Source organism: Sander lucioperca, chromosome 22 (assembly GCF_008315115.2).
Source record: "Sander lucioperca isolate FBNREF2018 chromosome 22, SLUC_FBN_1.2, whole genome shotgun sequence".
Taxonomy (NCBI): Eukaryota; Metazoa; Chordata; class Actinopteri; order Perciformes; family Percidae; genus Sander; species Sander lucioperca.
The window spans coordinates 23841107-23853847 of NC_050194.1; the positions used below are offsets into that span (position 1 = coordinate 23841107).

The window sequence follows — 12741 nt, forward strand, 5'->3', positions numbered from 1 at the left end:
ATCTGGAGACTATTATAGGTTATAAAGCTGCACAGGGGTGGCTCCTTTTCCTGCCACCGCAGACTGAAAAACAATAGAGGCGTCTGGGAGCGTGCACGGATCGAACCTGACCTGCCACGTTGTTAAACAATCGCCTATAAACGGAAACTAGCAGAGAGCATGTGTCTTCTCTCTTATGATTTGTCTGCACATGTGCATCCAGCACAATGTCAGACCGTTTATGTTCTGCAAAAATGCAGCAAAGAGAAAGAGTCCGTCCTGCGTCGTCTTACTGCTCATTTAGGGTTAAATTCTAACAGACACTTGACTTCCTCCTGCAAACCTCTCACTCTAACACCCTGGCAAGCCCTCCTCGTTTTTTTCCTCAAGTAAATGTTATAAATAGTGCTGTGTGTTCTGTTGACCGGCCATCCTCCTCTCAAAGTGCATCGCCCACCTTCGCTCAGTCACTCACCTTTTCACTCCTTCTCTCTCCGTTACTCTCTTAACACAAACACACTTCAACCTTTCTTCTTTAGAGATCTGCTCTGCTTCTCTCTGAAGCTTTTTTACAGGACTTGTCTGCTTGTTCTCCTTCTGGTAAAAGACTGGAAGACGCTCTAACCAAGTCAGCGAGCTCGTCAGCATGCGTTGTGTGAGCTGGTTGTTGCTGGGGACCTGCCTCCTGGTCCTGGGCCCCGCGGTGCAGGGAGCCCCGGGCCAGTGCCCCAGCCTGTGCCACTGCCATGGGGACCTCCAACATGTCATCTGCGACAACGTCGGGCTGAAGAAGATCCCCCAGGTGTCAGAGGTCACCCGTTTGCTGAATCTGCAGAGGAACAACCTGGGCAGCATACCCACGGGGGCCTTCGGTGAAAGCAAGGGACTTATCTCTCTGCACATGCAGCATTGTCAGCTCCGAGAGATCGGATCCCAGGCCTTCAAGGGGCTGAAGAAGCTCATCTACCTCTACCTGTCCAACAACGACATCAACAGCATCAAGCCCGGCGCCTTCGAGGACCTGACCGAGCTCACCTACCTCTACCTAGATGGGAACCAGATCAGCGACCTCGCTAAGGGCATCTTCTCCCCCATGATCAACCTCTTTATTCTGCAGCTCAACGACAACAAGCTCCGGGAGCTGCGGCCGGGGACCTTTGCCGGTGCCACAGACTTGCGCTGGCTGCACATGAGCGGGAACGAGCTGACGACCCTGCAGCCGGGCTCTCTGGACGACGTGGAGAACCTGGCTATACTTCACCTGGAGAGGAACAAGCTGTCCACCTATCCCATCGTGGCAATGAGCAAACTACGAGTGGTGGAGGAACTCACGCTGGGGAAGAACCCCATGAGGACCATCCCAGACTTTGCCTTCCAGAGCTTTGGGCGCTACATGGAGAAACTATACCTGGACAACATGGGTCTGGAAAAGGTCAGTCTATAGTTTTACTGAATATTTACTAGACAGACGTGGCATGATTTCAAATATCTAATGCCTAACATGTAGACATTCAAAGCACCGAAGGCTGCTGCAGCCAAACATTTCAGACAGCTTTGTTTACACTTTATTCTACTAGATCTTTACTTATTGTATGAACCTTTTTGTTTTTATTTCACATATGCTTTGGCAATGTAAATGTATGTTGCCCATGCCAATAAAGCCCCTTGGAGTTGAATTATAACTCTATAAAGGGCAATATAACTGTGAGGTAAGATAGATCAAGTGCTACTTATCACCTGTCAAAATAGTCTAAATGTATTCAACTACATTTTCAGATAAAAAGAAAAGATAGAGTCATGCAGAGGGCATGACAGAGAGCTAGCCGTTGGAAATACAGTGTTTGCAAGTGATTTTAATCCTAAGCATTCAATAAAATTGTCTAAATCAAGGTCAGAATAACAAGTTCCTCTTATGAAAAAGTCTCTATACTATACTGTGTGTTGGAATAATATTTGTTTTGGTCAGGCAACCTGTCTCGACTATATTTCATTAGCATATTTACATGTAGGGCTTGCCAATGGTCGACACCCCCTTGTCTGCAGCCAATAGGCATTTTTCACACAGTATATATCTTGACACGTGTGTGAAAAGATGCCTCTACAGTAGTTCATATTCATTAATCCTATTAGAAGCAGATTTTGTGACTGAATATTTTGAAGTATGCAGTGGTTGGTTTATGTGTTCTAGCTCATCGCCATCTGCCTCAGTGTATCGTGATAATGCAAACCTGATGCTGCATGTTTCAGTTGTTTTTTTTCCTACTCTGTATAGCTCTCGATGTCTAGTGTTGAGATCTGACTTGTCGTGAACATAAAATAGTCTTAATGGCTGTGCAACTTTAATACACAAAGCTAAACCAACAGTCATGAAGTTCCCTTTGGAGAAACTTTTTACTGGGGTCTGTTCACCTAAATTACCCTAAACCTTTGGTGTATAGCCATGATGCCATTTGGTTTTGCGTCTTCTAGCTTCCTCCCTAAAACCCTAAAACGGAGGTTAGAGCTGTAACGCCAAGTCTATTAATCAATAAGTCGATTGACAGAAAAATAATCAACTATTTTGATAATTGAATAATCGTTTGATTTACTTTTCAAGCAGAAATGCCAATTATTTGCTGATTCCAGCTTAAAAAATGTGAGGATGTCTTTTTCTCTTTTTTATATGACTGTAAATTGAATATCTTGACGTTTTGGACTTCTGACCGAACAAAACGAGATCTTCTGAAGACGGAAACTTAAGCTCTGGAAAATTAAGATTCATTTTTCACAATTTTATAAACAAAAGGAATAATCGATTATCAAGATTAAAGTGATTTGCAGGTTAAGATCTAAGTGCCAAAATATGCCTTTTCTTTTTTGTAATTTGGGTGAACCGAACCTTTTACTACCAACAAGTGAGACAGCTGGAAAGTACTACTTCATAATTTTACTTCCACAACATACTGAAGACATTCAGACTCCATTTTATATAACCAATAAGCCCATAATAGTGAATACTACAGTCTGGCAGCTAAATGGTGAATGTTTGATCCTAATCCGGGGTTTTAATCTTCATCATGACATGATATTCAAATATCAGAAAGACAGATGTTTCCACAGCCGTCTGTAAAACATCCATCTGTTCATCCAGATCTTACACAGCTTCAGTTTGAACGTATACAGTATGAGCTCTATGCTATACCACACTACTTCTCAGACATCCCTGAGTGCACATTTGCTTCATACTTGAGGTTAATCCAATATTTGAGTGTACCTGTGCCACAGTATGGAGTTATCCTAGAGGGAAAACTGTAAAATAACAACCTTCTCACGCTGGGACTGTGTGCGAGCCAGGTGGAAGCAGCACACATAGCCAAGGAGATGAAACCATTTTCCAGCCAAATGCAGGTATTTTTAGAGTGTTTTTGTTTGCTGGACCTTGGCCAGGCATGTCCAAGTCTAATTATTACACAAGTGTTATTTTCAGCAAGGTGTGTTTTCTACTTTCCCGTGGAGCGTCTTGTAAACAGGTCAGGAGGGGTGAGGAGACAGGTAAATAGAGAGGCAGGGTGTTCCACAGTGCATGAAGAGGAGTATTTTTAGCTTGCCATCGCCCCAGTTGAATGGACAATTGGGCCCTTTGCAAGCCTTCCTGGCAAAGAGAGAGACGACAGAGAGAGGGAAAACACCTTGGCCATGCTGGAAGTCATCCATCTTTCATTGCTTCAAAATACTAAACCCACGGCTACTTGTCGCTATACAGTGGAATTTTCCAAACAGCCTCATCTCCTCCAGACTCGCATAAAACAACCCTTCAAAAGCTCAAAAGCTCTCATCCGCCCTCTTCTTCCTCCTGGAGGAGACTAAACTTTGACACGACGGTTCACCTCACACCTCTCTGAAGATTTTAGCGCCCTCGCAGATGCATATGAAGTAGTGGGAAAGACGTAGGACAGTGACCGTCAGTGTTTACATAAGTGCGAGTGCAGAAGGAAGGATGAGAGGAGGCTTTCATGCCAGAGAAACACTGGCGAGATTCCCTCACTCTGCATCTGTCTGACAGACACAAGGATGGGTGTTGGTGTTGGTCAGGGTCAGCCGGACTGGTGTGTGGTGTGAACCATGTTATCAACACTGCGTGCACAGCAAGCTCAGAACTACACCTTTAAAGGTCCCATGCATGCTCATTTTCATGTTCATGATCGTATTTTGGGTTTCTACTAGAATATGTTTACATGCTTTTATACATTTTTTCTCATAATGTCTGTCTGAATATACCTGTATTCACCTTCTGTCTGAAACACTAAGTTTTAGCGCCTGTCTCTTTAAGAGAAAAAGTCCAGTCTGCTCTGATTGGTCAGTATTTTCTGCGTCTCTGCACCATCATTGCAGCTATATATATATATATATTAGGGCGGTCAAACGATTAATTTTTTTAATCGCGATTAATCGCTGAAGTTCTATAGTTAATCGCGATTAATCGCATATTTTATCACATGATTAAAATTCTATTATTTTGCATTTCAGAACAGTTTTTAAGTACATATTAACAATGGGAAGCATTTTTTTACCAGTGTATCTTGATTGTGAATCAAATGAATGCAAAGAAAGTTACTTTATGAACTTGACTTTAAGATTTGTAATTATTTATTTACTGTAAACAAAAGAAAAATGTGTGAATCTGTCATTATTGCACAATTCCTCCAAGTACCTAACTAAAAAACTAAAAATCCCTATCCTTACCAGTCAATATAGTGTTTAGTAACTCCTAAATAGGGCTGTCAAACGATAAATTTCTTTAAATTTCTCTGAATTTCTGCGATTAATGCAATTAATGCGATTAATGCAATTAATGTGATTAATGCGATTAAAAAAATTAATCGCATCACGGCGCCCCTTAATTGCATCGCGATTAACGCGTTAATGCTGACAGCCCTAATATATATATATATATATATATATATATATATATAGTATAGTTGTGACATCACAACCGTACAGAAGTCCTGACGGCTCGTTTAAAGGCACAGTTTCTGAATACGGGCTGTGTGTATTTCTCTGTGGAATGAGTGTTTTGATACTTTCACAGTATTTATAAAGCACCTCGACCTGCTTTATAATAAAAAACACATGGAAATCTCAGCTTTACAATATGGGACCTTTTAAATTATTGCCAAAAAAGATTCCTTAATGTTTTGATCCTTAGCTTCACATGTTGTTCTTGGGCAAGACTCAAAACCTCAAATTGCTTCTGATGGCAGGGCCAGTACCTTGCATGGTACCTCAATGCTATCGGTGTGTGTGTGTGTGAATGGATGAATGTCAGAAAAGTCCTATGAAAATGCAGCCATTCAGATAAAAAAAAACAAAAACAACCTCATACGGCTCTTCCTTTTTCTAGTTCTCAGATGGTGCGTTCACTGGTGTCACGGCGGTCAAGTCACTGCACCTGGACAACAACAAGCTAAAGTTCCTTCCCAAAAGCCTTGAATTTGGCACCCTCACCAACCTCACGCTCTCCAGCAATCCATGGAGCTGCACGTGCCAGCTAGCTCCATTGCGCAGGTGAGACTCACCTGAAACAACACTATACAGCCACACTAGCAGCACAAACTCTCTGCTCCTTATCTTCTGGTTTTTACCCGCAGGTGGATGGACTCTAGCCGCAATCGTCCAGACGCAGTGTGTGCATCTCCACCTCAGCAGAAAGGAAAGCAAGTGAGAGACAGCGGCGCCTTCAGCGGCTGCAAAGTCAAGTCAAAGAGAGCCAAAAAGGGCGCACGTCATTGAACACGCAGCTGTACAGGTAACTGCCAATGAACAAGCCGAGGACACAACGAGAAAAGAAAAAAAATTCGACATTATCCACATCTCACAAACTGACCTGATCAGAGAATAAAATCCACAATAAAGGATTAGGTCGATATTTGGGAAATGTGCTTTTTTTGCTGAGGGCTAGATAAGAACATTGATACCACTCGTGTCTGTGCGATAAATATAAAGCTAGAGCCAGGAGAAGATTAGCTTAGCATAAAGACTTGAAAACAGGGGTCAAAAGAAAACAACATCCACCTACCACCACCTCTGTAAAGCTCACTAATTAAGACATTACATCTTGTTTGTTTGATCTGTACAGAAAACAAAGTTTAATAAAAAAAAAGTTATGTGCTTGACTAGTGAGCTTTTGAGGTGCTGGTAGATGGATTTTTTTACCTTCAGACAGAGCCAGGCTAGCTGTTTCCCCGTTTACAGTCTTTGTGCAAAGCTAAGCTAATTGGCTGCTGGCTGTAGCTTCTCATTGTACTGTACAGACATGAGAGTTGTACTAATCTGCTCATCTAACTCTCAGTAAAAACTTGAATAAGCATATTTCCCTAAATGTCTTTGCTGACCCTAGGGGCTTTAAACGGTACCCGTAAATCTGTAACATTTGAGAGAAACCAGTTTTATCTGTCGTTTTTGCAAACGTGGCATCCACAAATGTGACTGGAGACACTCCAACTTTAAATAAAGTTAAATGATAGTTAAGTTAAATGTTTTTCAAGTGACACCCTCACTGATCGCTACTTTTGCAAATACCTGAGGTCCAGTTTTGTTCCTCTCTTTAAGTCCAAAATCAAATCCCTCCTGTGGTGGTTTGGTGTAAAGGTTTTCAGCTGGAATTATGTACAATGCAACATTGGATTGAGACGCTACCACATGAGGTTTAAGTTGGTTTTGGAGTGACCCACAGCTGGCTTTGTATGATTTTGTTTTTCAGTCCTCTCTTCCTGACCACAGAACTTTCTGTCCCCGTCTGAACTTTTCCATGTCGGCCCTGGGGTCCAGTACACCGAGTCCAGGTCATGGGGTGTCTTGTTGGAGGGCAGACTGTTTAATTTGGCTGCTGATTGTGTGTCTTTTCCACAGGAGACACTGAGGAGGAGGCTGTCCAGGTGACTGGCTACACATGCAACGAAAAGCAATGTTAACTCATTCTACTTCAAGACTGTCCATCTATTCATCCGTCAAATATTGTCACTTGTGTCAACAAACACTTTCATAAATACACTTGCTCTCTGTCTGTCTTTCTCACACCCAAACACATCAAGAGCTTCATTTTCATTTATTTATATAATGGATAACGACTTAAGTTTGAAGTGGAAAAGTGCAACATTAAAGTAACCACCAAACAAAGGACGCAGTTTGAGTAAATGAAAGCTACAAAAAGCATTAAGGACAAATATGCTGTGTTTTCCTGGTGCGTTCAGGATCTCAGAGAACAGGATAAACAGTGAATACAAAAAATCTGAATGCTTCTAAGTTACAATTTCTTGATGAGCATGAAAATAATGTAAACTCAAACCAGATGAGCTTAAAGGGAATGTTGGACATTTTGGGGAAATAATGCTTCAACTTAGAGAGATATGAGAAGATCTATACCACTCTTCAAGATCAAGGTCTTGAAGCTACCGCCAGCAGCCAGTTAGCTTAGCTTAGCACAAAGACTGGAAACAGGGGGAAACAGCTAGCCTAGCTCTGTCCAACCTACCATCACCTCTAAAGCACACTAATTTACATGTTATATATTGTTAATTTAATCCATAAAAGAATTCAAGTGAACCTTTACACACAGTCACTTGATCCATCATTGATAGAAAAAAAATAATCATTATTGCTGATTTAACATCCTGGACATGAAGTCTCCTTTATTTTGGTGGTTACCTTTATAAACAATGAATCAACTATGGCTCCAAAAAAGATATAGAGGCAGAGAAATACATCCTCCAACACTCGCTTACCCCCTTTTCTACTTTGTGATGTCAGTTTTACACTCTCACCGACTGAGAAAACCGAGAAAGTGACCACAAAAAGGACGAACCGTGGAGGAAGACTTATTTCTCCAAGAAGTTTAAGAGACAATAAGACTTTGAAGATGTAGGGTATTATTTGGTGAATCATAGGAGGTTGGTTGGTCTTTCTTTTCGTGCCATTTTCCCCGTATGAAGGTATTTTAACACTCCAAGGATCTTTGTGGCTCAGCTAAGAATGCAGACAATCATAAGTCTAAAGAGATTCATATGTTATGTGTTGTGCTATTTTCTATTTACTTTAATGCAAAATATTTTTAACATTCTTAACATTTTCTCAACATTTCACTGATTTAAACTGTAAGAAAAAGTGAAGAATTTCTTGCACACCAACTCTGAGACTGACTGACTTTATGTATATCTAATGTATATTCAATAGCTTTACATTTCCTTGACTTTTGGAAGATGTGACAAAGTGCTCACATACAATAAACCTTCTACAAAATGAAGCCTTCTTTTTGTCTTACTCTTTACTTTTCTAAAAGATGCCTGATGTTAGATCTCTGCATAAAAAAGTCTCCCAACAGGACTTCATGTGTACGTTCATGCTGTTGCTAAATCTAATGGACGTTCTCTTAGGATGTTGTCTCCCCCTGGTGTGTGAAAGCTGAACTGCATCACTGAATCATTTCGTACTAAAGTGAATTTCTGATCACATTTGTTTGGTGAGATACATTTGCTTATTATACTGTCTTTAATAACAATTTAAAAAACACAAAAGGTAACTTTAATTTGACTTTAAATAGTTGTCTTTGTAAGATCGACTCACTGTTATTTCTTTGACGCCCATCATAGTAATGACCTTCTTCACAACTTCTGGAGGACAAGGGGAACCAGCCATGATGCCTACATAAAAAAAACAAATAGAAGAGCATGTAACCTGTGAAATCAACAGCAATCAGTTGATGGAAATACCCACAGACAAAGACAAAATAATCTTTAAAAAAAGGAGTTATTTCGTCCTATCAATAAAAGCAGAATATCGGCCTTTTTCTCACCTGAGTGAACTGACGACAAGTCATATTTAGCCAAGTCTGGCTGGTTGATCCAGTCAACATACATAGTGGGGGTGCCGTAGATGTAGGTGCACCTGTGAGGTGAAATAGACAAATTAACAGAATGCATCTCAAGGTCCCCAAAAAAATAAATTGTTTAGCCCGGTGGAAAGTGTCTTTTTTGACATGGGCCTGGCGCAAGCAATAACATATCAGAATTATGGACGGAATCGTGAAATTGAGAATTTAAAAAAGCTAAACGCAAATTTAATACGGCCCTACATAAAGTCAGTGCTAAAAGCTAACTGGAGATTTGAAAATATGACTGCGTCTAAGTTTCCAACCGAGCCGCACACCTCCCTGTCTCTGCTTCTCTGCAGCTCTTAATTGTGCTGTCATAGTTTTAGACTGCCGGGAGATTTCCTTTGACACATTGAGCTCCTCTCTCTTTTCATCTGTGTGCAAATGCTTGTTACTAACTTGGCTCTGGGGAGCTTGTTCCCTGGAGTTCTTATGTTTTCTCGCCCTGCATTTTTCACTGGTCTAAGGTGGCACCTAAATCATGGTTGCAGCTGTCGCCGTGGTCCTGCTAGGCGCCCTCCTATGCCCTGCTACACCCTTCTACGCCCTGCAGTGCCCTGCTACGTCATGCTATGCCCTGCTACACCCTTCTACGCCCTGCAGTGCCCTGCTACATCATGCTATGCCCTGCTACACCCTTCTACGCCCTGCAGTGCCCTGCTACATCATGCTATGCCCTGCTACGCCCTGCAGTGCCCTGCTACGTCATGCTATGCCCTGCTACACCCTGCTACGCCCTGCAGTGCCCTGCTACATCATGCTATGCCCTGCTACACCCTGCTACGCCCTGCAGTGCCCTGCTACATCATGCTATGCCCTGCTACACCCTTGTACGCCCTGCAGTGCCCTGCTACGTCATGAAGTTGCATGAGTTTTTCCTCGCCACTGTCACACTAAATGCTTGCTCTTGTGGGAATTACTGAAGTGTTGGGTCTTTGTAAATTATAGAGTGTGGTCTAGACCTACTCTATCTGTAAAGTGTCCTGAGATAACTCTTGTTTGATTTGATACTATAAATAAAATTGAATTGAACTGTAGTTCAAAAAACGTCTTAAAAATACATAAAAAAAATAATTCCCAGAGACTTATGCCCAGTGGGCCACCAGGCTTGCAATACGCTGGGGGAAACCCTGCATCTTCATGGGAAAAACTGCAAAAATGTGCTCAGAAATTGAAATATTTTCTTTGGGTATGTTTGTATATTTTATTTCAAAATCAATTTTTTTTTTTTACATCAAAAAAGCTCTTGAATCCAAAAGAAAAAAAATTAAGCAACAGTAGATGAGTTTCCAAATTGGTGGCGGCAAAGCACAGTTCCAAAAATATGAAGATTTGTCAGTGAATCCAACGCTCTCTGGAAGTGGTTCACATTTGCTGCTCTTTAGGAGACACTCTACATAACGTGCCTGTACATGCTTGGATTTCTAGCTTCATAATTCACTTCTATCAAAGATTATTTTGAGATACAGCAAAGTGCAACTAAAGAGAGGTACTCTTCTGTTGAATTGACACTGTTTGATTTAGGTCAAAGGCAAAGTTTGACATTTTGAAAAAAAAAAAAAACGCTTATTTGCTGAGAGTTAGATGAGTGGATCGATATCACAGTAGAGTATAAAGCTACAGCCAGCTGCTGGTTAGCTTAGCACAAACACAGCTGGATAAATACTGACTGCTTATAGAGTGACGGGGGGTCAGTGGGGCCTATATGTACATTCTTCCTATATTTCTCTTTCTCAGAGGCCAGTATTAACAGTTCTAGGGTTTCTGGTACATGCTGGCTCACTGTCATGGCGTTCAGCAACAGAGCCAGCCACCTTAAAGTTAGTCGTTCAACCTGTGCTTTTCTCTTTGGAAAAACGTCTGTATAGCCCCACTTTTGGTCACTCTGAACAATAGTACACAATACATTGTTTTATGTCATTCTAACAGGGCTGGAGCAAAGATGAATCATTTAGTTGTCACCTAATAACCTTTTCTTAAAATATATTATTTCTTTTCTTGTTTGTCAAGCAATTCTATTATGTTTACATTCTTGCCTTTTCATAGTCATAGTTAATATTTAATAAGCTATTGCACTGTTCAATCCCTGCACTGTTCACTTTTGCACTACCACCATTGCACACACTCTACCATAGCACCTTATCATAGTCATTGCATCACATGGTCAGTCCATACCAGACCTTTGTAATCACTTCACAAATTGTTAACTCTTTAAATTTCTGTGCGTGATCTTTATGTATGTGTGTTTGTTGTGTTATGGTTGTCTAAGCTACTGGATGCCTAAAATCTCCCTCAGGATGAATAAAGTATCTATCTATCTATCTATCTATCTATCTATCTATCTATCTATCTATCTATCTATCTATCTCATTAATTTTCAACTATTTAAATCAGTGGTTCCCAACCTGGGGTCCGGGGACCCCTAAGGGGGGCAAAGATCACAGGGGGGGCGCAAGTCTTTATCTGGTTTGAGTTTGAGGTAAAAAAAAAAATATTTGCACATGTTAAAGAAATTATGATAATACACTAGAATATATAATGTATACAAAAGTCTGTATAAAAACTATGTGTTTTTGTTCTCGCTTAAACTTGTAGGCAGGCTACTTAGTAGGTCAAACCTCCGGGACCTCTTAACCTGGGACCCTGCTGTCATCAGGTCAGCTGCTAGCTGCTATCATCCCGCCACGGCATCACTATTTTATGAATGAAACATGGCGGAGAAACGTAAAAGTGCTGATAACTGCTCTGTATCAAAAAAGAAAGTAAGGGAAAGTTACCTCAACTTCGGTTTCGGAGGGGGGGCTCAGCTTTTCTTAGACATAAGTAGGGGGGGCGCCAAGGAAAAAAGGTTGGGAACCACTGGATCAGAGGATCCGACACTAATGCTAACCCGACCTCTGTAGACTTACCATGAAACGGCACGCAACATTTGAACCCTTGATCCAAAACTGGGACTACACACAAGCTAAAGCATAATTCTCCCGCTCTGTAACCTTCAAGCTACATGTCAATATATGAAGATTATTTTACGTGCATGTCTGTTTTATGTTTGCACTTTGCTGTTGATTTATTCCAACATGTAAGCCGAGGAAATCTGTGATGTGTAAAAACCAGTTTTCACAGTTTCAACCTCTCTACAGCTAAAGAGGGAAGTCCTTTAGATTTGATTACTCAACTTGAAATAAGTTATCCCTCCTGTTGTCCTCGGATTAAATTTGACCCATTTTCAAAAAGTTTCTATATCAGAAATTTGGGTTTCTTCCAACCAAATTATTAAAAAAAACAACAACGTGGATGGTTCCATACAATTAGTAAAGTAAATTATCAGTTCACTACTTTCATTGAATTTGGGTGTTGTGTTCAATTTTATGGCATTTGAAAAAAAAAATGACAAAAAGTTTTAATTTTAAATTTTGACCCAGAAAAACAAAAAGTTGCTTGTTGGTCGACGGGAAGACAACACAAGGGTTAATCACAAAGCAACCCCCCCTTTTTTACCTTTGTATCACGGAGCAGCTTCAGAATTAATGAGGATTATATTCTCAGCACATTTAATCCTTTTTTACAGGAGGAAACAAAGGATAAAGGATTTCTGATGTTACCTTTCACTCTCCAGAGCTGCTAAAGTGGCCTTTCCTTCGTACCCTGCAGAGGGAAATACAATGGAGATGCCATGCACGGCAATACACATCCCACCACCCACAGAGCCGAAGCAGTGGTACATAGGCACAGGCAGGCAGATACGAAGGTCAGGCTATGGGAAAGGATTAGTAGACAGAAAGGGTTAAAATTGTGGAGGAATAAGTTATTGAAAGAAAGAGGGTGATGAATCATTATGCATTGAGAAACAACTCCCA

At 41.0% G+C, this 12741-nt stretch overlaps 2 protein-coding genes across 2 annotated transcripts in view; one reads left to right on the top strand and one right to left on the bottom strand.

Moving 5' to 3' along the window:
* The window catches only part of acsf2 (acyl-CoA synthetase family member 2), a 35843-nt gene that overhangs the window by 12954 nt on the left and 10148 nt on the right, over positions 1-12741 (bottom strand). The window contains exons 8-10 of the mRNA XM_031314932.2: positions 12487-12638; positions 8807-8898; positions 8578-8654 (exon numbers count right to left, since the gene is read on the bottom strand). Coding sequence (XP_031170792.1) covers positions 8578-8654; positions 8807-8898; positions 12487-12638 — 321 coding nt within the window. The remainder of the gene's footprint in view (positions 1-8577; positions 8655-8806; positions 8899-12486; positions 12639-12741) is intronic.
* chad (chondroadherin) lies at positions 383-8254 on the top strand. Its single transcript, XM_031314933.2, has 4 exons — positions 383-1411; positions 5360-5523; positions 5607-5764; positions 6868-8254. Exons 1-3 carry the CDS (start codon positions 626-628, stop codon positions 5746-5748), a joined length of 1092 nt encoding a protein of 363 aa, XP_031170793.1. The 5' UTR covers positions 383-625; the 3' UTR covers positions 5749-5764; positions 6868-8254.